At 29.5% G+C, this 25,788-nt stretch overlaps 2 protein-coding genes across 7 annotated transcripts in view; one reads left to right on the forward strand and one right to left on the reverse strand.

The window, feature by feature from the left end:
- Positions 1 to 20,956, forward strand: part of Idua (alpha-L-iduronidase) — a 37,238-nt gene extending 16,282 nt beyond the window's left edge. For 5 of the 6 annotated variants that reach the window (XM_075367187.1, XM_075367190.1, XM_075367188.1 and 2 more), the window contains 9 exons: positions 139 to 277; positions 1,579 to 1,797; positions 3,564 to 3,707; positions 6,976 to 7,151; positions 7,279 to 7,400; positions 7,504 to 7,644; positions 10,737 to 10,813; positions 14,790 to 14,965; positions 15,610 to 17,185. In XM_075367187.1, the coding sequence (XP_075223302.1) occupies positions 139 to 277; positions 1,579 to 1,797; positions 3,564 to 3,707; positions 6,976 to 7,151; positions 7,279 to 7,400; positions 7,504 to 7,644; positions 10,737 to 10,813; positions 14,790 to 14,965; positions 15,610 to 15,740 (1,325 nt within the window). In that variant the 3' untranslated portion in view covers positions 15,741 to 17,185. Of the gene's footprint in view, positions 1 to 138; positions 278 to 1,578; positions 1,798 to 3,563; positions 3,708 to 6,975; positions 7,152 to 7,278; positions 7,401 to 7,503; positions 7,645 to 10,736; positions 10,814 to 14,789; positions 14,966 to 15,609; positions 17,186 to 20,742 lie in introns of those variants that run through there. The other variant, XM_075367191.1, reaches the window with a different exon arrangement.
- The window catches only part of LOC142325428 (phenoloxidase-activating factor 2-like), a 48,253-nt gene continuing 40,487 nt past the window's right edge, over positions 18,023 to 25,788 (reverse strand). Inside the window, exons 5-6 of the mRNA XM_075367193.1 lie at positions 21,080 to 21,243; positions 18,023 to 18,294 (exon numbers count right to left, since the gene is read on the reverse strand). Of these exons, the coding sequence (XP_075223308.1) occupies positions 18,103 to 18,294; positions 21,080 to 21,243 (356 nt within the window). The 3' untranslated portion in view covers positions 18,023 to 18,102. The remainder of the gene's footprint in view (positions 18,295 to 21,079; positions 21,244 to 25,788) is intronic.

A 25,788-nucleotide genomic window follows, 5' to 3' on the forward strand; every position in this document is an offset into this window, starting at 1 on the left:
CCAGATGTTTACTTTTATTGCTTTTTTTTTATAAAAAAAAACATTCTCTTTTGAAAACTAATTAATAAATTTTAATTAATAAAAATTAAATAAATAAAATTAGAATTTAAATTATTTCCTCTTTGTTTTTACTTAAAGGTGACAAATGTTCTTTGGACTTTTTGAGCTTCCATAAAAAGGGTGATTGTTCACCAAGAGCTGTCGTAAAGCGAAGCAAACATTTTTATAATTCAGTAAAGAATTTGTATCATTCCAAAATTCCTTTGTTGAGCAATAAGTAAGTGTGTTTTTTAAATTCAAATTATATTTTATAAATTTACATGTGTTATTTGGAATAACAATACTCATGAGCATGTATCTATTTTACACATTTTTAAAAGAAAAGAATCAAATCCATTGGTCAAATGTGAATTATCCTGAAGACTTAAATGTGGATTGAAAATATAGTTATGTCTTTGTGTAAAAAATGGAACAAATTTAAAAGAATTTGGAGATAATGAAAAATGATTTGTATTTTTTGAACTTGAGTTGCCCAGTCATTCATTTACGTCTACAACTAAATTCATTTTTTTAAGAATAATTTTTTCAGAAAGGTTGTTGGATGTCTAAATTTTCACTGAAAATTGTTTTTCAATTTTATTCTGTAGTGTAAAAAAAAAGGGTGTGAAGATTACATAGAAGACTTGTTTTGGATTAAAATGGCAAAATTTACCTTGTAACAGTAAGGATAGAACAATAAACAAGCTCATTGCTTTAGATCTAGAATTATACCTTGCATTTACCTTAACATAATTCAGCTTATATTCAAACTGATAAGAGACATTTCTTTAGAAACAGCATAGAAACTTTTCAATTCCTTAGTTGCTTGATGATAAGATTTAAAAAATTGCTCTGTCAGATTAGTTTTTTCTTAATTCAGATACATTTCTCAGATTTCAATATTTCTCAAAATATGATTTGTTTTTTCTTCATTTATGATCAAATGATGATGCAATAGTTTTTGTTCAGATAAAAGCTTGTCTTGGTAACTAGCATACTATTAAAATAATTTCAGAATTTATAGTTCTTTTTAAATTACATTTTATTATAACTTTTGCTTTTTTATGAAATAATGATAACTAGCAGAAGTGTGCTTCATACAACAGCAATTTTATGGTATGTCTGATTGAAGTCTGGAAAAAATTCATATTACATATATTTTAATTTTACATTTAACAGAATTGAAATGTTGTTTCATAAGTCATCATTATTTCAGTTCCTTTATGTTGTTTCTTTACATTCAGTCCAATAATGTGTTATATATACAACTTGATTACAGTAGGGAAGTAGCACCTGGCACAAAGTAAAAATTAAAATGATGCATGTACCTTTAGTCACTTTTTTTTTTGAGGAGTAAAATGAATGTAGGTAAGAGAACTTCAGTGGTCAATAGCCTATGAACTGATATCAGCTCATGAAGGAATTTGGTGTATAACTCCTAATCATTGTATTCTTTTCAGTATGACTAGATTAATTTATTTAAAGTACATATTATATTTACTTTGTTTTAATGAAGTGATTTAATCTGTTTTGTTGAAGTGAGGCTGATATATTAAAAGGATGGTGGCAAAATGAAAAATGGCGTAGTGATGTTCATTATGCATCGGCAATAACTCAAGTGTTAATTATGATTTATGAGTACTTTCATAAAAGTACAGATGATAAAGTTTTATTAATCAGTAATGATAATGCATTTTTAAATTATGATCAGAATTTATATCCTTTTAATCCATTTAATCAAAGGACACTTTTAGCAAGGTATGATTGAAAAAAAAAGATGGAACTCTATAACGTACATATTAATATTATTAAGGGATTAAATTATTTATAGTCGTATGGTTTTACAAATGATATTTTCTAAAGTGAAATTAAAGAAGATTTCATCATTAAGTGACATTAAAAATGATTCCATTTTTAATGCCACTTCTAAAATCACTGAAATTCAGTTTTGAATGTTTATTCTTAATTCATGTGTCATGTGTTCTTAATTTTGATTCACATTTTATTTCAGAATCCCTGATATATAGAAGTCAGGAAAAGAAAGGTTTAGAGATCAAAGAGGCCACAAACTGAAAAATTAAGATGGTTCCCAAAAATATTGCACAACACTAATATTGTTTGCTGTGCAAGCTGTTAGTCTGTTTGTTACATTCAGCAGTATAATCATCAGGTTCTAGTAATTCTGCGTAATTTATGTCAACTTATTAATATTCAGATGGTCCTGTCTCAAATGAAAAAGAGGACGGAAATTTTATTACAAGAAGTGTTATGAAATGCTGATTTTCACAGATTAAAGGGGTTTATAATGCATGAAGATTTTTGAAATCAAAATTCTGGTATTTTGACTGATTACATGTCCACTGAGATCCACTGAGTGACTTTTGCTAAAAAAAAAAGTATATCTGAAATAGCAATATAATTTCTAATGAAACACGTAAAGCTCTGTCAGTATTGTAGGAACTTTCCTTGATGTGCTTCATGTAAAACTTTCATTATGTTAATCTGGAGAATGGAGCTTCAGTTTCAATGGTTTTGTCAGTTTCTGAATATTTTTACAAGATAGATATTTTTATTTTTATAAAATAGTTCATTCTATCAAGAATGTTAAGTAGTATCTTTTTAGGAGGGTGTAGCAATAAACCCTCAATCTCTGATAAATTTTCATCAGTCATATCACCTGATGCCCAAAATGAATACAGTAAGCAATATTTTCTATCTTTCATAAACAGCAATGAATCCATAGCATACATTACTCCTGAATTATTCTTATTTGCAGCTAAAATGACAATATTACTAATAAATTGTGATATTTTAATTTTTTTTTGTCATTGGACTTAATTATATTTTAATATTTATGGAGATTTATTTATTAATGTTAAAAGGAATTTACATCAATAAGTATTTTTACAAAATATCTATAAATATTTATGTAAACATAAAAGTGATTTTTTTTAAATTTTAATAACCTAAAGAAAAATCAATTACTTAATTTTGAATGAAACAACTTTTTTAAATTAATTTTTTATATTATATTAAAGTGTAGTTTCATCCTTACCAGTGTTTCCATCGCATAAATCATCCATATAAACTATCATTCATACAAAACTTTTTTTCTTTTTTTTTTATAACAACCTCTGGGACTACCAATAGGTATTGCTTCAGAGGTTGAGATGAATGTCTTAAAGCGTTTGAAAATGCCATGCCTGACCGGGATTCAAACCTGGGATCTCCAGGTGAAAGGCTGAGATGGTACTACTCGTTCCACAGAGGCTGGCGCTATACAAAACCTAGATAGAACTTGTGAAATTTATTAATTTCAAAAAGTTACCATCCTTATCTAAAGTTCTACCAAGTAGGATAATAATTAACTGATTGATCAAAAGTATAGACAATGAAATTGATGTTAATGTACTAGTTGTCATATTTTCAGTCAGCTAGTTTCAAGGTCTAAGTTAATTTTCTCTTATAAGAGAGATGAATACAGTGGTAATTTTATTATTATTAACTTTTTTTAATTTTTTAAGGTTTATTATGAAGGATGATAAAATGTCAGATAAAAATTTGACATATTCACAGTTTTTCCAAAAACCTGTTTACATTGTAATGGGGATGTTGGCATACCTGTATAATAATAAATTAAACATCAGTTATAATCCATATGATGAAAGGTAAGTTTATTTTTCATAAAATACACTAATATCTAATCAGATATAACATGATCATAAATATGATCATTTTTTTTTTAAGGGTGGTATGTAAAATGTATGCATGTATGCATGTATGCAGAGGGTTGCATTTTGTGGCTTTGCCATTGATACTTTTGTTTCATGTATGCCATCAGGTTTTTAAATATTAATTACATAATTATGCAGTATTTAGAATAAAATTATGAAGAATGTTAGTAAAAGAAACTTTGGGTCTAGTTTGACCTCTCAATCAAATTAAAAATTATGCAGTATTAAAAATTTAATTAAAAAAAACTCAAAATTCTCAGTAAAAAATTTTGGACTGCAGACTACCTCCTTCACCATATGATAATTTTATCTAAAAATTAAACTGTATTTAAAGTATATTTCTAAAAAAATATTCAAGATTTTTAGTAAAAATATTTAGTTTTAAAAATACCAATATTAAGTATGGATCCCACCCACCTTGTTTGATGGGTTAAAAAAAATCAGGAAAAGGCTGGGATATATATATATAGTCAAATTTTATTTTTTTTTATCAGTGGGTTTTTGAGATTTGAGACAACTGTTAAAAAACAGTTTTGAATATCCCCCACTCCTAAATCCAGTTTACTACTTTGGAATTTAAGTTAACTTTCATCATACTAAAGTAAAAGAACTACCCCTCCCCTTTATCAATTTTTTCCAAAATTTAATGGCATTTATACTTCATATATAGAAAATTTTGAGTTATATTTGAAGAATTTATGTTGAGCCAGTGCAGAGATATTATTAAAAATACATAATTAATTAATTTAGATTATCTCTAGATTTGTAATGAAGCACATTTTTAATTAAAGAAATCGTTTTGTGAATAAAGAAAAGTATTGATTTTAGATGAAAATTTTACGACCTTATAATAAATAAGTGAACATTTGGTATGGCAGTCTCACATTTGGTATGGCAGTCTCGTCTGCCAATGTAACAGCCTTTTTTTCTTTGGAAGGTTGAAGAGGGAAGAGTTCTAGCAGTCAAATCAGAACACATAATTAAATATCTCTTACTGACATAGCACACTTTCCTCTTATAAATTATATTCAGTTTAACAATATGGTATTATGTGAACTTCAGAGATTCTATTAGGGCTGTAAGAACATCATACTGACTCATTTGTCATAGTGGTAGCATTATTTGGCTGATAAGATCAGTTGGTCGCCTGAATGTGACTTCTTTTAATAGAAATACTAAAAACAGAAAGTTTAAATTGCCTGTAATGATGGCTTCAGAAAAAATTTGAATGAAATTTTAAACATTTCAAAAGATGTTTTATTTAGTGCCAAGTGTGATCTGCATGGTTGTGACAGTCATCTTCACTGAATTAAACACATTTGAACAAATACAAGGTATATAAGTTTATCATACTGCTATATCTGTTAGCTAATTTACAAATGCATTTATGTATTAATTTACTGGTTTACTTGGTACTCTTTGTATGAGTGTAAATCAAATATAAATATGGGATTTTTGTTCTTGAGCATGTACGGTTGGTAGGACTGGGCCGCACTCCTAGTATGCTTGGGTGGGGTCATTAGGAATGGGGAGAGCTAGCCATTCCACACTCCTAACTAATTAGTCAGTAACGCTCATGATGTCGGAGCAACAGGTGCACCCCTCCACTGTGCAATGCATAATTATAAAATTTCTTGCTTGTGAAGGAGTTGAAGCAACAGAAATTTTCTCGAGATTGACTGCAAAGTTCGGGAACCAAACATTGTCTAGGATTCGTGTGCTTACCTGGCATAAAGAGTTCAAGGAAGGACGAGAACGAGTGGAAATCAGAAACTCAATCACTGTTCTCGGAGTAGCATTAAAGATGAAAACATTCGCGCAGTTTAAGACATTCTTGAAGATGTTCAACGGGTGAGAGTATCTGAAGTTGCAGAACAGGTCGGAATAAGTTATGGGAGCTGTCAAGTGATCATCACAAATGACTTACAGTTTCGTAAAGTGTGTGCCAGATGGGTACCTCAGCTTTTGACCGCAGATCAGAAGTTGAGATATTTGGAGGCTTACAGCAAGGTTTGGGAAAGAGGGTGATGCATTTTGGGGTCAGATCGTCACCTGTGATGAGATGAAACTTGGGTCCACCACTACACTCCCCAGTCGAAACAAGCCAGTATGGAGTGGTGAAGGAAAGGGGAGGCAGCCCCAATGAAAGCCACCCACCGGGTTGGTCTAGTGGTGAACGCGTCTTCCCAAATCAGCTGATTTGGAAGTCGAGAGTTCCAGCGTTCAAGTCCTAGTAAAGCCAGCTATTTTTACACGGACTTGAATACTAGATCGTGGATACCGGTGTTCTTTGGTGGTTGGGTTTCAATTAACCACACATCTCAGGAGTGGTCGAACTGAGAATGTACAAGACTACACTTCATTCACACTCATACATATCATCCTCATTCATCCTCTGAAGTATTATCTAAACGGTAGTTACCGGAGGCTAAACAGGAAAAAGAAAGCCCCAATGAAAGCCAAGACTGGACTGTCAGCTGGCAAGTTTCTTTTACCTGTTCTTTCAAGGTTCTTTCAACCGGCGAGACAACTTGCTCATTGATTTTTTGCATGATTGATGCATAATCAATGCTGCTTAATACTGCAAGCTGCTGAATGAGATGAGGGCTACATATCACTGCAAAAGACGAGACAACTGATTCAAGAGGCCATCCTCCATGACAACACCAGGCTCCCATACTGTAGCTTTAACGGTCTCAAAACTAAAAGAAATGCACTGGACTCAACTTTATCATTATCCCTACAGCCCGGACCTATCAATCGCCCTGCGATGTTCATTTGAACACCATTTTGAACAGTAAAAAACAAAAAAAAATGTAACCGACCATCTGAAGTAAAAAAATGTAACCGACCATTATTTCGGTTTCTGAGTTTCAACACCTCTTAAATAAATTAAGAGCTCTATGAAGAGTGGGAAAATTGTTTGAAGTGTTGTGTTGCTTCCCAAGGGAACTCGTATCACCTTTTGAAGGTGATAGAGTCCATGTATAATTGGATTGTTGATAAAATGTTTTTCTGAACCAGTTTTATTACTTTATTTACAGACCTTGTATACAACATCAGCATGCATGCTTTAATGTATCCTACAATTTTGTATGAAGAATCAAATGACCTAGTTATTATTATATTTAAACATTTTTATATTGTTTTTGTTCTTAAAATGAGTAATGATTAAAGTTGCAATTTTGTTTTTATAATTTAGGTTACATGTTATTGCAACAAGTAATGAACAAAATGGTAATAATAAAAGTAAAGATACTACATGGTCATGTTCGTTGTTAGTTGTTTATTCTGATGTCGATAATGTTAAATTTTCAAACATGACATATATTGATGTTAAATTAAAAATTTATTTACCAAAAGCTGTCATAATTACAGGTGGGTCTTTATTGTCCTGATTTAAATATATTAATTGTTGTACAGCAGTATAGCTACATTTTTTTTCTTTACATAGATAAATGATTTATAAATTAGATTATTTTCTTAAATGTTTTTTTTAAGATAGGTGGTAAATATGTGGTTTATACTCTTGATAATGCATTACCACATCCGGCTGACGTATGGGCAAAAGCTGGTAGGCCTCTGAATCCAGATATGAAATTAAGAGCTCTTATGAGACAAACACAGGTATGAAAACTTATTTATTAGAAAACTAAGTGAAAATTTAAATATTCAGATTTACTGTTTGCTGGTTTTCTTTTCTGATATAAAGTAACTTTTTTTTTTACAGGGACCTCATCGGACACAGATAAATAATGTTACTTACAATGATGATAATGTATTATCTATTGTTACATCAATCACATTACCGAGTGTTTCACTGATACATATATGCCAATATATTGATAATGATTTAATAGTACCTGGAAAAGTAAGTATGTTTGTTCTGAGCACTTCTACATTGTGTGTATATGGCTATCATACAGTCTTTATATATATATATATATACACATACATACAAACACGAGGGCTGCTTTTTTGCAACTCCAATGGGCTATAAACAAAAAGACATTAACATAACAAAATGATTTTATTACTAAAAGTTGAGTAGTATTTAACTTATTTTTCTACATAATTGCCATAAAGATTGAGGCATTTGTCATATTGTGACACCAGCTTTCCGATGCCCTCTTCAAAGAAGTTTGCTGCCAGTGAGGTAAGGTACATCTGAGGCAGCCTCCTGAAGTTCTTCGTTGGTGGTGAAGTGTTGTCCACCCAACCATGTCTTCAATTCTCAAGGGAGGTGAAAGTCACTAGGTACTAGGTCTGGACTATACGGTGGATGGTCAGAAACTTCCCACTAAAATTGTTTGAGAAGGTCTTGCGTCTTGTTGGCACAGTGCGATCGTGTATTGTCATGGATCAAAACCATGCCGGATGAGAGCATGCCTCTTCATTCTGGATCACTTTGCTGAGGCAACGTAAAGATTCACAATAAGCTTCCTTTGTTATTGTTGTCCTATGTTCCATAAAGGTCCACCAACAAGACACCTTCATGATTCCAAAAAAACCAGCAATTGTTTTTTGGTTGCTCAGTGTCTGTTTGAACTTTTTCAGCATGTTTGAAGAAGAAGTGTGCATCCATTGTTTAGACTGTTCTTTGGTTTCTCAATTGTCGTACTAGTTTCAAGGCTTATCACCAGTAACGATAGACTTTAAAAACTCTTTTCCTCATTATTGTAACGCTTGAAAAATATTAAGGCTGATGCCATTCGCTGCATTTTGTGATCATTGCTCAACATTTTTGGGACCCAACGTGTACACAGTTTCCGGTATCCGTAGGTCTTTAGTCACAATTGTGTACAGAGAAGACCTTGAAATTTCTGGGATTTCTGCAGGAAGTTCACTTATTCTAAACCTCCGTTTGTCATGGACAAAATCATCAACATGCTCAACCAGGCGTACAGTAGTGACAGACTTGCGTTCTTGCTCACCTTCGTCATGAATGTTCATCCCCCATCTTTAAATTTCCTACACCATTCCCGTACACTACCATCACTCAAAGTTTTCACCATAGACTAGGCTCATTCTGTGATGGATTTCAGCAGCGCTATATCCTTCTGCTTGCAGAAAACTTATCAGACTTTGCAAATCACACTTGGCGGGAGCATTGATCATAGTAGCCACATTCAATTCCCACAGCTCAGCTCAGACTGATGCAATGGAGCCGACAGTTACAGAGGTTGTGGTGGGGGTGGAGTGGCACAATTTCATGATGCGTAGACCTGGCTCCTACCTTCTCTTGTTTACTTAGGTTCATGATCGAAGGTTGAAGAAAACAGCTCTCATGTGTTTATATATATATATATGTATATATACATTTTTTTTTATTCAAATAATTTATTAACATGTTGAACACCGTGCTTATAAAATTTATTATTGAATGAATTATAAACCTCCAAAACACAGTAAATAGTTAAATATTAAACTTATATTAATTCTAAGAATCAGTTTTCTCAGATCCCATGTCTTCAGTTATTATTAAATTCTATAATTACATTAAAACATATTTATTTATGATTTGTTAATCTGTTGAAATTGTTTTTTGAAAATTTTGAAATTATTAATTTTGAAAATAAAATTGATGTTTGTTGCCTGCATTTAACAATGTAATGTTATTGTATTATACACATTATTTAAATATTAGGGAAAATGATTGCATTAGAGGGTTTATTCATAACAGGATATATTTATACTAATAAAAAAGAACATTGTAAGGACTACTTAAATTATAAAAACTGGTGTATTTTTAAAGGGAGGGTGCATTTTTTATGTAGTTTGTGTACTTAATATCGAAATAAAACATTATTTTGATGGTTTTTTAGTATTATTATTACTTAATCATTTATCAATTATTTTACTTAATCATTTAACAAAAAAAGTACTTATTTACTCATTTTTGAGTAGACTTAGTGCAGTAAGATGATCTTGTTTTATCACTCAGATGACTTATCTAATCTGCTTTTTATTGTTACTTTAAAATAAAACATTTCATTTAGTATTAGTAACTAAGCAATTAAAGTTAGAAATTGAAAAAAATCATTACACATATACATAGAAATACTGCAACAGAGTTAATTTTTTTCAAGTTAAACTTGAAAAGTTTCAGGTTGAAAAAGTAGATTATATATTTATATTTTTATACACTGTACATCAGTCATATACAGTATCTTTTGACCATCATGAGCATGCATTTCTTAAATTACAAAATTTTTTTACAAGAAATGAATACTGTTACTTAATACAAGCTATATTACTTTGGATGTAGAAGTTTTATTATCTAATATAGAAACACAAAAAATAGTTTCAGCGAGCACATTTTAGCACATATACAGGGTGATTTATCAGGATATGCAGATACTTTGGCAGCTCATTCTATATGTAAAATTAAAGAAAAAAGTGCACATAAACATAGGTCCAGATAAAATCTGGGTGAAAAATTTCACCCAGATGTGTTGAAAAATGTACTTTCTTACATTTGACTTGTAATAACTTTGTTAAATTGCCAATAAACAGATAAAATTCTTTAATAAAACTTGTAGAAAATTTAATTCTAAACAGAATAGTGCAAATAAAATAAACAGAAAACAAATAACAGTTAAATAAAATGGACTTTTATTTAGAGTAATACAAATCTAAATTTAACTGGAAAATGATTTTTATTGATAACCAATTTATTTTTCAAAACTAGGGAAAAATTATAAAAAAATAGAAATTAATTTTATACGTTAAAAAGTTAACAAAGTTGCAGGATTATAAATCAGTGATAGTGTAGACAACTGAAACGAACTGATTATGCAGGATCCTGTGAAAATTGATTTTGGTGTTAATTTGGTAAGTTTACTTATCTGTTTACCATTTTAGTGGTTAAGTTTTAGTTTATATATATATATTGAGTAAAAGTGACATATTAATACTGATTTAGAATTTTGATCATAATACCACAATTTATTACTATTTCAGGTGACAAATATCACAGCTATTAATGTGACTTTAAATGAAGTACTTCTGTTGTGGGATGATGACCAGATAAAAACAAGGTAATCTTTTATTTATATCTTCTTATTGCTTTGATATGAATGAAAACATTGCAGTGTTACTTTTGTGTGCTTATATGTGCATCTTGATTGCAATTGTAGGAGATAAATTTAAACAAATTAATTATTTATAGAATTATAGATTTTCTTTATTTTAGAGATTTTTCCTGCATAAAACGCTGTAAGCTTCTCAAATGTATTAAAATTTTTTTTTATTAATTTTATCACTTAACATCATTTTATTACAGTTAGGGAATTTACAGTTTTTTAACAGATCAAAACAAATTCTTATTAATAAGAATATTAAAATGTCCTTTATAATCCTTTTATGATTAAATATTACTGTACAAGCTTAATCATAAGTAAAGATAATTAAATATTATTCTTGAAATTACAAAAACATGAATTAGAAACATTAAAAACTCAAGGGAAAAATGTTAATGTTTATAGGATAACAATAAAAATAAAATAAATACTGAAGACAAATTTTGTCATTGAGTAGTGGCTAATCAATAATTATGAACTGATATCGTTATTCATTTCAACATTTTTACAAAATCTGAAGAATATCCTTAAGTAAAAAGGTTTTTGATATAAGTTACATAAATTCATTAAAAATAACATAATACCTGGGTTCTTAACTGAAAAGTTCTTGCTGATTTTTATATTGGTCATAATTCTAATGATTTCTTATTAATAACTAATGTGTATATATGATCATAACTCAAACTATAAGATATTCTCAGAGTCATTCAGTTGTTACATTTTAAATAGTAAACCTAGTTACATTTTAAACATGTTTTTACACCCTAAATGGCTAGAAAAAAATAAATTATTTGTGCATGTTTATTGCTAAGTTCCAAATTTTTGTTGTAACTCATTGGAGGCTTGAAATTGATTCCAAAAGTCTGCTTCAAGTGAAGAGGGTCTTGAGGATGCACCCTGATCTGGAAGACCACTTTCCTTAAATAATGAGGATTTGTGGACTGTATTCAAGATGAATTCATAAATGATCTGTAGAGAACTTGGTAGTACATATAATGCTTATGAAGAACCTGTAAGATTACAACTTCATTTGCTAGAAAAGAGATTGAAGTTAAAAAGAAAAGAGTTAAGAGAGAATTAAAATAAAAACACTTCTACCATAGTAAGGAGGAAGAAAAATTTATTTCTTCATGGTACTTCTGACCACATCTGGTAGACATCTCATGGACCTCAAATGGAAGACTGTGTTCCATCCACCATATTCGCCAAAATTCTCACTAACAGATTTCCATTTGTTCCTGATTCTGGATAACCATATGAGAAACAAGCAGTACAACAATGAAAGTGATTTGAAAGAGTCAACATTTTTCTGTTGTAAAACAAAGTTTTTCTTTATAAATATGGCTTTTATAAGTTATTACACATTGGGAGAGATTTATAGAATATAAGGTTCATATTTTGATGACTTTCTTTAATTTTTCACAAGAAAAAGATTGTAAACTTTTCTAGACATCTGATACATAATTGCAGAAGCAGCTGATAAACACTGCTAAGCCAAGATATACAAAAGGGTTTTATTTTAATATACAAAAGTTGTAATCATAGCATGCATGCTGAAGTTTTATCAAAAATAATATAAAAATTTCACATTAAGATAATTTACTTTATCTGCTTTGTTAATGCTATAATAGAGCAGATAAAGAAAATATACTGTAATTCACTGAGTAGCATGTTGAAACTTGCTATGCTATTTAACAACTCACTTTTAAATTATATGGAATTAAAAGTTTTTTCAAAGGACATCACAGAGCTAATTAGTAGCACCTTCATTAGTGGACGTAGCAGTATGACTGTGATTAATGTGGTTAAAAAGGTCAGGAAACTTCCCTAATTAAATACATCCACTCCATTTTTAATAAGTTACAATACATTAAAAAAATTATTTAAAACACAATTAAAAGATTTTCTTTTACAGAAACAATATTATTACTCTGTTAATGAATTTAAAAAAAAAGAAATTAAAAAACCCTGAAATTTCTGCATCTACATTCAATGTATACATTTGTGCTCAAATAATTTTCAGCTTCTGAATTGTGAATTATTTTGTAATTAACTTTTATATTTAATATGTTCTTATATATCTTAATAATTTACATTTGTTTGTATTTAAAATAATTAATATGGAGTTTAATCATATTTATTTTTCATTTTATAATTGTATACTTTTTACACTTTAATTGTACACTTTTAATAATTGTATTTTGTAACATTCCTCTGAAATCACACCACTTTATCAAGGTTTTATCACAGTTTAAATGCATTTATTTATTAAACATGTGGATCTAAATTATTTAGCACTTTTTTGGGGTTAATAAAAATTAACAAAGAAATGTAGTGTGCATTGATTTTTTTCAAACATTAGTGTAGGTACTAAAGTTACTGATTATGTTGAATGAACATGTATTATGAGGTATCAACAGGAGGGATTGTCAGTTGAGCAATGACTACTGAACAGGAGAAAGTAATGGGCTTACTGTGGTTTCATGAAAGTGGATTTGTTATTACTGTTCATAGACATCTTGTTTAGAGTATGGCCATGATCCTCCTAATAAAGACTAAAACGTTGGTATCAGCAGTTAAAGGTACAGGAAGTGTAGCAGACAAAGATGTGCTGGCAGACCTTCCTTCTCCAAGGAATTTGTGGCTCAAGTAAGGAAACTTTTTAGAGAAGCTTGGGTAAATTGACTCGTGCAAGTTTAGAACTGGGAATACTGCAGTCAATAATTGTGAAGGTTCTACACAAGCACCTAAAACTTCACACATACAAAATTCAGTTTGTGCATGCGAATGAAGATGATAATAAACTACACTAATATAATTTTACCATTGTTGAAAAAATTCTGAAGATAATACGTTTTTAGAAAAAGTAATCTTTTTTGAGAAGTTATCTTACATGTTTCTGATGACATTAACCATCATAATTGTTGGATTTTTGGTAGTGAAAAACCTAATGCCGTTTGACAAACACAATATGATAGCCTGAAAATTAGTGTTTGGTGTGCGTTGACTGCTTACAGAGTGATAGGAGCATTCTTCTCCACCAAACCAACCGTTATTAGCAAGTTATCTAGACATGTTACAGGAGTAAATAATGTTATGTTGATTTTTGATTTGGTTTAGAATAAACCTTCTATCATGTCAGGTCTGTTCTGTTCTAAATAGATGTTAAATACCTTGCTTAAACTTGTATTTATCTTTGATTAGTCTTATTTAAATTAATCTTCTTTTTATTTACAGATTATGTTGCTAAAATCTATTTATTGATTGTTGATTTGAACAGATATAGTACATAAAAAACCACAAAAGTAGATTATTCTTAACTCAAATTCTTTGAGCTTTTAACAATTCTGGGAACTGCTGAATATACAGTCACATCAAATATTTTATAAAACATCCAATTTTGTACCAAGATATTATAGATTAGATTTTTTTTGGAGTAGAAATAATGGCAACACTTTTCCATAGGTAAAAGCAAAATGTTCTTGGAGACATGTTTATATGAAAGTTTTACGTATTTCAAATGACAATAAAGATTGTGCACTAGGAGGGGATAGTAAGACCTCATAAATCACTATATATTTCAGTTACTATGAAATTAAAAATCTATCATTAAATCTAAATAAATATGCCAAGATTATTTAATATTATCAAATAAAATAATTTAAAAAAATTATATGTACATAGTCATCCAAAAAAATGTAATTCACTCTTCTGATTGAAAAAGATAATAACATAAATTTCCTTGATCTAGAATGAACAAAGTTCATTCAGGTCTAAAAAGAATCCTCTTTTTTCTAGTAAGTCTCAAAATTTTGTGCTTGATATTTATGAGAATGACTGTATGACTGCACTACTTTCATGAAGAATCACATAATATCTTTTTTAGTTATGGTAACTGACAGACGATGCATAACATTTTTTTTCTGTTTTACAGATGCATAAAGACATACAAAATTGAGTTTTGTCACAAACGATTACCTAAAAATTACAGTATTGAAAATAATGAGAAAACTTATCAATATACAACTTGTAACTTTAAAAGAATCAATAAATATGATGTAATTTTTCCATCATTCCAGTTTGGACCAGTGTTAACTAATTCAAAAAATAGTAAGTTGTATTTTATATGGAGCTAAAATAATTTTATAAACTTTTGTAATTCATTAAATTCAGATAATGTACCATCTGAATTACCTAAGAGAAATTTAAGTAAATCATACACATTAGTATGGAAAACATTTTTAAAACTGGAGAAATACCTTCAAATTAAAAAATAAAGTTTGATTGTTACCATAACAAAGAAACCAGGGGAAGATAATTATGAAAACTATCATACATCTGTTTAATGTGTTATTATAAAAAAAATACTTACTAGGGTAGTTTTAAGGTAAATAATATATGGTGTAAGGTGTATTAGTAGATGAAGACCACTTTATTTCAGAAAGAGGATGAGTTCATGAAAGGTCTATCTGGCCCTAAAACTAGTTTTAATCATGGGGTAAAGAGAATGCTAAACCTTATTCTATTTTGAAGCTAGATCCTTCTGAATGAAAGTCAGAGATGCAACCAATCCACTATAGAGGTAAAAATGTTAGCATTAGATAATTTAATTCTAATGAGGTATTATGAGGTAAATATCAGCTTGTAAGAGTGGTAGTTCACTGTTTTTCAATGGCTTGATATTTGTTCAGTATGTTATCTGACATTTGTCTGATATGTTATTTAAATAATATTAGTAGTTTATTTTGTTTCAGATTATTCTGAAAGCATTTTCACCCAGCCACTGGATAGTGGAGAAGAGTTTAATAATGGCTTTTATAGGATATCTGCTATAGATTACTGGGATAGGCAAGGGTCATATTCAGATATTTTTTATTATGGCTAATTTTTTATAATAGATATTTATCAGTTGAAAAGAAGAATACAAAAATAATGTAAATTAAACATTTTTATTCCTTATATAAATAAAAGTTATTAAAATTATGAGGCAATTTTAATTTCAAGGTGGCTGATATTTATTTTATTGGATAGAACACTGTAATTGATGTAAGTAATGCAATTTGTCATGTAAAATTTTATGTTCAATTTAGTCAGATGCAAGTGGCAAGGCAAACCACAAAAAATGGTTACAATCATGCATAATTTATCAAAGGCATGTAGATGTTATGATCAATATCAAGTAATTAATTCATAGACCAGAACCACCTAAAATCAAACTGTAGGCAAAGAATTATGTAAAGCTCTTTGCCGGCTTTTCTAGGAACATTACCCCTAGTTACTGTATTTTCCCACACCCTTGCTGAATTGTAACCAAAATTAAATCGGATCAATGACTCGTATTCACAACTCACATCTTATAAAATTTAATCTGATAATCCAACCTGACAGTGTCAAGCAAAACAGTAATGGAAAGAAAGCAACAAAAAAAGTTAGGTTTATGTCTTCCACTTCTGGATGAAATTGCTCAAATATATAACCAAAGTAACATAGTAATGTAATGGAATGATCTAATTAGTACAAGAAATGTGAGTTAAGTTCAGAAAAAAGAAAAAAGGGTCTTTTGCTCCCCCAGTGTTTTTATGGGGGTCGAAATAAGAACATTAAACACTATCAGAAAGTATCTTAGCAACCTAAGAATGATTAAATTATGCCAAAAAAAATTTGCCTATCCTTTGAATAAATTTTTGTGACCACTCTGAAGACATCAAGCAAAATACAGGCCAAATTCCATACATACATCCTTCTGAAATTATTCAATACTAAAATTCTGAGTTTTTGTTTGAGGAACTCATGAAACATTAAAGTTTCATAACCATGTAAAATTTGTTGAGAAATCCCAACATGCAAAATTTGACCTGATTAGCATACTTTTTCTTAAATGTATACTGTATAACTAAACAATATAATTGTGTAGTTGCCAGAAAAGTAAAATGTTAGAGAAAGTACTAGATGACTAATACTTAAGGATCAAGGTGACTTGATAATTGTCAATTGTGGTGTATCATGCCTTTTGTGTACTTATTAGTTTATAAATATTCTCACCTTTTTATGATTCTGCACTTTCATCCCTTAACAATTATGTTTTGAAAAATTGCAACCCATTGCATTCGACTCATTTTGCAGCATATTTTTTCTTATGTAAGCACCCTATCTTACTATAGTGTTTGACAATCATCTTACCAGTATTCATACTGTAATTAATTTCTTTCTTCTGAAACACATTTGCTCCAAATGACTAATTTTTCCCAGAAATTATCTATTTAGTAATTGAGAAAAAATACATTTTTATTGAAGAAATATTAAAGATAATATTAATATAAGAGTATTAATTAATATAAGAATATTAATATTTTTATTGAAGAAATACATAATATTTAATCATTAACATTCTGTTTATAAAATTAAAGAATTGACCAGACATTTAGCTTTGCGTAGATACTAATAATGTAGATAACAGAGAGAGTTTATTATTTTATATATGTATTTACATATATATAGATTAGTATTGTTAATGAAACCAACTTATTCATAAGTAGTGACCACAAACCACAATAGTTAATGCTATTGAAAAAAATTCTTTGAGGGTAAAAGACTGATAGGTGAACCTAGGGAATGGCAATTGATGAGAGTGCTTGAAAGCAGATATAATGCAGGAATATCAGTTACAGAGATTATTTTTTTACAGATAAAGGTAAAAACAGTATTAAGTCTTCCAGGGAAACTTAGCAAATCGAATCAGATAATTATGTAATGAATTAGAAAGATAGCAATGAAATTGTTTTGATTTATTATTTTTTCTGTAATAAATAGATACTGTAATAAATTAACTTAATTTAAGAAAAAATAAAATATTTTTGAGCAATCATTGTTACATGGTCAAGCAAGCAAGCATCATAATACGCAAGAGACATAGTTTATATAATTCTTATGATTAACTTAGAATAATTAAAATTTGAACTGATTTTCACATAAGTTTTGATATTTTCAAAAACTTATTTTATTTTATGAAAATTAAAGTAGTTTTACAATTTAGAGTAGCTTTATTTTTAGCAAAATAAATTATAGCTATTTAATAAAATATAATCTTACTGATAGTTAACAAGTAACTTGTTTTTTAAAAAACAAAAAAAAAATTATCAAATCGCTGAAAAATGAAAAAAATTTAAGAACTCTGCAATATTTTTATTTAAAAACAATGACATCCCTATAATTTGGTATGATGTCACTTAAAAAATGTTTTAATAATGTTAATAAACATATTCTGGTTGTAAATTGAATCTTTGCATGTAGTAATCAACCCACTCTCTAAATTGTGCAACATTCACATAAACACCTGGTACATCTGTTCCACAGCCGATACCCCAAGCAACAATTCCAGTTTGTAGATATCTACCTGGTGCTCCTGGAATTGGACACACAAGGGGACTTCCACCATCACCCTGTAAAAGAAAACAACAAAAAAAACATTAGGTTGTATTTATTGTAAATCACTATTTTACCTCTTTTCATTAGGGTTATGCGTAGGTATGCCAAAACATACACACTATCACAGTTTATTTCATTGTTTGGTAATGGAATATTATATTTATTACACCAGTATCATACAAATATATGATTTTACAAACAACTTGCCAGTATATTGTACACAATGTTTTTCAAAATGAATGCAACACAAAAGTTTGTAATGCACGAGGACATATGCAAAAATAACCGGAAACTGTACTTGACTCACAATCTAGATGTAGTTGTGAATTCCACATCTATGTCTAGCTTACTAAGTGTAGCAAGCTTGCAGCATCTTATGTAGTCTGCTGAGTGACAATGCTCTGTGGTATTCATTTCATGGTGCTTGTTAATTGTGTTCTGGGATATCTGTGTGATGAGTGATCATAAAGAGCAGAGAGTCTGTGTTAAATCTTGTTTCCACTTAGGGAAAATGTCTGCTGAAACAGAAATGATGCTTCAAAATGCTTTAGAGAAGAAGCTTTAAGTAAAACCAGGTCTACAACAAGTAATTTTCAAACGAGGGAAAATTTCACTTGAAGACCGACCAAGATCTAGCCAGTCTTCCATTATTAGAAATGACAACAATTTTGAAAAATAGCACAAGGTTACTGTTGGACTATTGAAGAGATCTTTGAATGTATTTGTACGTCTGAATTCTTGCTAATGAATTTTAACAGATGAATTGAATGAAACGCATTGCTCTAAAATTTGTGTTTCAGTTGTTTTGCTCATAGATCACAGATTTCGTTGTTAATGTGCGCACAAAATTTGAATGTCCAACTTCGGAATGGTCCAAAATGGTATCAATTGTTGTGATAGATGAAATTTGATGCTATTGTTATGTTCTAGAAACGAAAAAACAACCAGCCAGTGGAAATTACAGAGTTCATAAACAGAAAAAAAGCAGAGAGGTTTCATCAAATATGAAGACAATATTGATTTGTTTTTTGATGTGAATGGGATTATTGACAAGATTGTATGAGAGTGTGTAAGAAAAACGTGTGATATAGGAAAATGGTGATTGGTTTCTAGATCACAACAGCACCCTTGTGTATAATGCCCTCCTCATCAAACAGTTTTTGTTGAAAAACAAGACCATTGTTCCTTAACCACTCTACTTGCTCAAGGGAAAGTGTTTTTGTACCATAAAGAAAGTCAAAGATAAATTCACGCAGGCCTTCGGGATAGTTCCTCTTCAGGAATAACAAAAATGTTTCCTGCAGTGAAAAAACCATTAGGACAAGAGCATTTAGTCACTTGAAGAGTACTATGAAGAAGATTAAAATTTCAGTAAATAAAAATTATTAGAAATATATTTTTTTTCAATCTTTAATTTTTAGCCATTCCCTTGAATATTTTAAATATCTATTCTGAACATTAATTTAAAAGATATTCAGATCAGACTAACTTTAGTTAACAATGAATTTAGAAAGTGATTTCCTCTCACCTGGATGTAGGTATTTACATACTTAATGAAATTTGTAACGAGTTTTTATAATGTTTCAATGTTAGTCTTCAATTTGTTAAGTGAATGAGGATTGTTTTAAAAACTATATATTTTTTAAATTATCTTAAAGGAAAAGCTTATATAAGATCAAGTCTTAGAAGTCATAAATCTTTTGAGATCAAACAATAGACAAATTAGTGAAATCTGTTGTTTCATTAGAAGAAAGTTAGTTTTAGATGGCACTATCTGCCATCTAATAATATTTTTGTTTTCTTCCAATTTGCAGTACATTGTTGTTAAGTCATAATAAATCTCACCATCCACAGTTTTCAATAACCTGCACAGTAAAAATATAAAGGTGTATTTTATGGCAACTGACAATTTGAATCAAATAGCAGATTTATGTGTGTAATGCTTGCTTATAAAAATATAAATATTTTCATTCGTATTTGGTTACTTTTATTGCTCACAAAGCTATAAAGGTGGAACCATGTTTGTCATTAAAATAAAGACAATTCAACAAATAGTTTCACTTTTATCAACAAAAGATTCAAACCAACAACAATGACGCAATTTAAAATTTTTTATAGCCCTGGCAATATTTGTTGACAATATAATTAGCTGACTGACTTCCTCACTTCCAGTTTCATGAGAATTATCTATCATAAATTACATTGTTGACTTAATTGGAAACAGCAGACCATAATTTTCAACTGAGACTTGTTTCAAATGTTACATACTCATCTTTCAAAATGACATATCTAATACAATGGATACTGAAATGACAAGTTAATATAAATGTTATTTATAAAAATGTTACCATTAAATATTATACTGACACTTTATACATTAGGAATGAGCAAAAATGAGATTCTTCAAATTAAATAAATAAATGCTTTAAACTTAACATGATTATGCATTACACACATTTCAGGAATGGTAAGTTTGCCATTTCTTGGGTAATAAAAAAAACTGCTCCAGCATTTCCTGGAAGAATCAAGAGAAGCTGCAGAACACTGTACCTGTATTATAGCATACTTCTTGTAAATAACTGCATATTGGAAAAAGTAGTTTATTATGTTAATAAGATTCAATGAGGCTGGATGGTTAATGGCATACTGTAAGGAAAGTCTTACAATTTTCAACAACAAATAATATGGAAAAATCAAAATTGTGCTAATGTTTGGAATGTATTCTTCTTATTTAAATTTCAATAATGTTTGAAAAATAAATTTTATTTTTATTATTAAATATATATTTCAGTCACTTACCTTGCAAGTATCTCTCTCTGGTATTCCTCCTGCACACACAAAAGTATGATGCAACTTAAAGTACTCTCCCAGTCTTGTTCCTTTAAGTCTGTTTTCGCAGTCATCACGATGGACTATTGGTAATTCTACTTTCTTCAGTATAACTTGATAGATTCCAGTTTTCTCTGTAAAAAAACATACTTTTAATTAAAATAATCAGTTTTACCATGAAAACATAAAGATTAAATTTGATGGAATCCTATTAACAAAAAAAAAAAGTATATATAATCGAAGGAAGTAATATATCAGTGACCAAAAAGGTCATTCTCATGCTTGAAAATGGTGGATCAATGTCCAAATAATGGTGACCTTTTTCTACAAATATAGGAATGTTAGTAACAATTATAAAAAGCATATACTAACTTGTCCATACAGCAGCTCCTACTTTAGTGTATAGCTATCAGAGATGTCGTTCAGACAGCCCACACTCGTTTTCATTTTTGAGCTTTATTTAAAATGAAATTCTACATGAAATATTGGGAAGATGTTCCCCTTGTATATCCATGATTCTAAAACTGGAAATTTATTCATTTTATGTATTCAGCTTATGAGAAATATATTCATTCTAGGTGTCCTAAGAAATTCGTGATTAATTGTATTTTCGTAGAAAGTACTTTGGAAGCTTTCTAGACAGCATGGACAAAAACTAACAGTTTTTTGTTAGTTTTTATTTAATCATACAGGATTCAAGAAATATATACACAAGAACCAGAGAAGGAGGAATATCTACTCTACAGTATCGTTGGTGGCTTACTCATTGAATTGAATACACCAAGTATTCCAAAATTCACTTGACTGAGAAATACAATATTTGTATTTTATGTTGTTTAAAAACTTTCATATGTGTTAGGGTGATAACACTACTTATGTCTTTATTTTTTCTTCCACTGATTAAGTAGTTCATTGTTCATGTTTACCAGCGTTGATCTGTAAATTAACCATGAACCATAAACTGACAACTTGTTTTTCTTTTACAATGTTGGTAGAAGACCAATGAAAATAGTGATGAAAACTTTCAGTAATTTGAAGAAAAATTTCCTCAACCTCCAGCCCACCCAGATAAGAAATCTAAACCCTGAATAAATGACTTAAGACAACTGGAAGCGTACATGATTTGCCGATGTGTGGGAGACCTAAAACTACTGCAAGTGAAGATAACTTAACCAACCATCCATTACCGAATCAGTTATTCAGAGCTCAAAGAAATTATTCATAAAAGATCTGTTGAGTTGGATATTGCTTGCAGTAATGTGCATCGTAATTTGAAAGCATTGAAACCAAAAGCATATCATCCCTAACTGCATCAAAGTTTAGTAGAAGATGACTTTGACAGGCGTCTTGAGTTCTGTGAATGGTTTGTAATATGCTGTGAGGCAGAATCTAACTTTCAAAACTGCACTTTATGGACAGATGAAGCTTCCTTTAAACTAAATGGTTGTATCAATCGTCATATTCAAATTGTGTACAGGAATGACATAAATCCACCCAAATTACTTGAGTAAGAACTAAATGTTATAGGCATCAGTTTGTGGAGTGGTAACATTGTTGATCCATACTGTTTCAATAGCACTGTAAATGGTGATTCGTACCTTGAAATGTTAAAAGAAGTAGTTTTACCTAAGCTACAAAATAATCCTTTGATTGAAAATATTAATTTAATTTGGCAACAAGATAGTACTCACCACATTAAAGTTTACTGGTAAGAAAATATATTTGTAGCAACTTTGACAAGAGGATTTGAAGACGTGGTACAAGTAACTGGTCACCAAGTTCATGTGATCTTATACAGTTAGACTTTTCAGTTTGGGGAATTTTTAAAAATAATGTTTTCCCTTATAAGTCTAGAGATTTGCAACAGTTTAGACAAATAATCGGAGAAAATTTGAATGTTAAATGCAAACAAAGATTTTTCTAAAAAATTTACAAGTGTAAAAAACCGCTGTGAAAAATGTATTAAAGTACATGGGCAGCATTTTGAGCAACTCTTCTAAGGTTTTAAACAATTTATAATAAATTTTACTAAATATAAAAAATTTATTGTTGATTTAATAGTACAAGTATTGTTTTCAGCTTTTGAAATATTGTATTTTTTAGTCAAGTGACTTCTGGTATCAATTTTTTACAAAATGTATTTTATGTTGAATTGATGGTTGATTGAATCTTAATGGATAAATAAACAGTCAAAATGACAAAATTTGAGGAGTTTTGAGAAGAACCCGCAAGTCTTTCATGAACAACCATTTCATTTTGTGAAAACTGGGGGTTTGATAATAAATAAAATATATATATGAAATATAAATCACCAAAACACATTAATTAGATAAGTTAAACTTACTATATTAATTTCTAATAATCAATTTTTGCATTGTACCACCACATCTTCAATTGTTACTGAATTTTACAATTACTGTAAAATATATACTTTTAATAATTTATTATTTTCTAAATTGTTTTCTGTTTTGAAATCTTCCAAAGATTAAATCATTCTAGTACTGAACAGTAAAATATACATATACATTCATAACACAATTAAAAATTTCAAAACAGAATAAAATAAAGAATAAAATGACAAATTATTAAAAGAATATGTTTTAATATAATTATAGAATTCAATACCAACTGAAGATTATGCTTTTCATAATTTTCTCTCAGCTCTAAATGTAAGCAGCATTTTTAGGTTAAGCAGCATTTTATAGTTAATTAATAACTATAAATTTCAAAGTGGTATATCTGGAGATTAAGGTGCTCAATAAGCTTTGAAAACATCATGTTTGATTGAAAAGTTTTGGTCTGGGAACAGATGGGAGGGAACATTGTCATGACACATTTTCCTATGTGGTTTTCCACATACCAATTTTTATGGTGGACATTATGTGTATTGTTCATGATGTACAACAAAGCAGTTCATTCAGGAAAAAATAGTCTGAACACTTTGACTGTCCTCTTCCATAATGTTGATCACTTTCCATCTAAGTTCAGTCATTTATAAAAAAAAATTATATCTTTCATTTGTGAAACCGTCATAAGACCACTTCCAAATGCTTTCTGAATGTTATACACTGTTTCAGTTTTGGTATCAATAAGCCTTTGATAAAACTTAGTAGCAGTAAAGTTAACATTACATTTTTACATCATGCATAAAATGATAATATAAAAAAGTTATTTGATATGATTTCCCATAACTTTGTCACTGCAAGGAGGTGACTAATACCAGCAGGGCTAAAAAAAGTCAAGACATATTCAGTTAAATTAACTGTGTCATTATGCTAAACGCAAGGTTTTCTTCAAAACTTTATTTTTTTATATTCTACTCTGTAAAAATTTATTTTGCAAAGCAAGGCAATATGTGCCTGCTGAAATGATTCATAGACTCCAAAAAGTTTTGGCAGGAAATTCATTGACAATATTGCTGTGTGTTGGGTTGCTGAGACAACCACAAACTATTAATCTCTGATTATTATTGTGTGTAGAACTTTGTGTTATAGATCAGCTACATCAAGTGAGATTGATTCAGAAGTACCTATGGCCTATGTTTACATTTAGCATCATGATCACTTTCTAGACTTTTTCACCAGTCTTGAGTTAACATTCTGTAGGATATACAATGTTCATTAAAAACATATTCAACTAGAAATATGCAGTAATAGCTTAAAGTGTCACTGAAGTGAAAATAAACTGGTAATAAAACATAAAAAAAGGCCAGTTTTGTTCATTAAAATTGTTTATGCTTTTATAAGAAAATATTTAAGATCTTAATCAAGGTTTCTTCTTTTTGTCATTCAATACATTCTGATCTGTCATGCAATTGCTGCCAAGAAAGAAAGTCCGTATATGCATTTATATAAAATTTCTTCATTGTTGTTAATGTTGTTTTTTAGATCTGTTTATGCGGTTGGGAAATGCAAGTGTGCATTACTATGTGTATTTATGAATTCATTGTAACGTTAGATTGAAACTGCCACCAGTTTGCCTATTGCAGAATATTTTTTGCAGTTACTGTATATAAATCAAACAAATTTATTGTGTTTTATGTTTAATTATTGTAATATCAGATGATAAATTCAGATTCTGCTTTAATAAAATACATTGAAATTATGAGAAATTTATGTATAGGATGAAAGTTTAATAGTAATTAACCTGGAATACATAAATAGATAAATAATTATTAATTTTTTCTCAGTAGGATTCAACATGATGACTCCTAATTTTGTACAGCTCAAATCATTCATTGGAATTTTGAAATACATTCTATTGCATTTGGGGTGTTTAGTTATGTGCAGCATCATGCACGAATTTTATATAATTATATTGATTATAAGACAATGGCGCGGATGGTAGTGATCTCAGCCTTTTATCCGGAGATCCCAGGTTCAAATCCCATGCATGGATTTTCACACGTTATAAAATTGTCATTTCATTTCATCCTCTGAAGCACCACCTAATGGTGGTTCCAGAGGCTAAAAAAAGTAAATAAAACCATCTAGTATATTAATTTTTGTTCTGTAGCTTTGTGATTTTCACCTGAAAGAGAATAACAGGTTGCAAACCTAGATGGTTCAAATTAAATATATAAGATAGTGCAGATAACATTATTTCTAATTGCTAAAGGATGTGTTTTGAAGTATTATTGAATGATTTGAGCTATCCACAGACATTTGTAGTCTTCATGT

This window comes from Lycorma delicatula, chromosome 5 (assembly GCF_047948215.1).
Source record: "Lycorma delicatula isolate Av1 chromosome 5, ASM4794821v1, whole genome shotgun sequence".
NCBI classification, from domain to species: domain Eukaryota; kingdom Metazoa; phylum Arthropoda; class Insecta; order Hemiptera; family Fulgoridae; genus Lycorma; species Lycorma delicatula.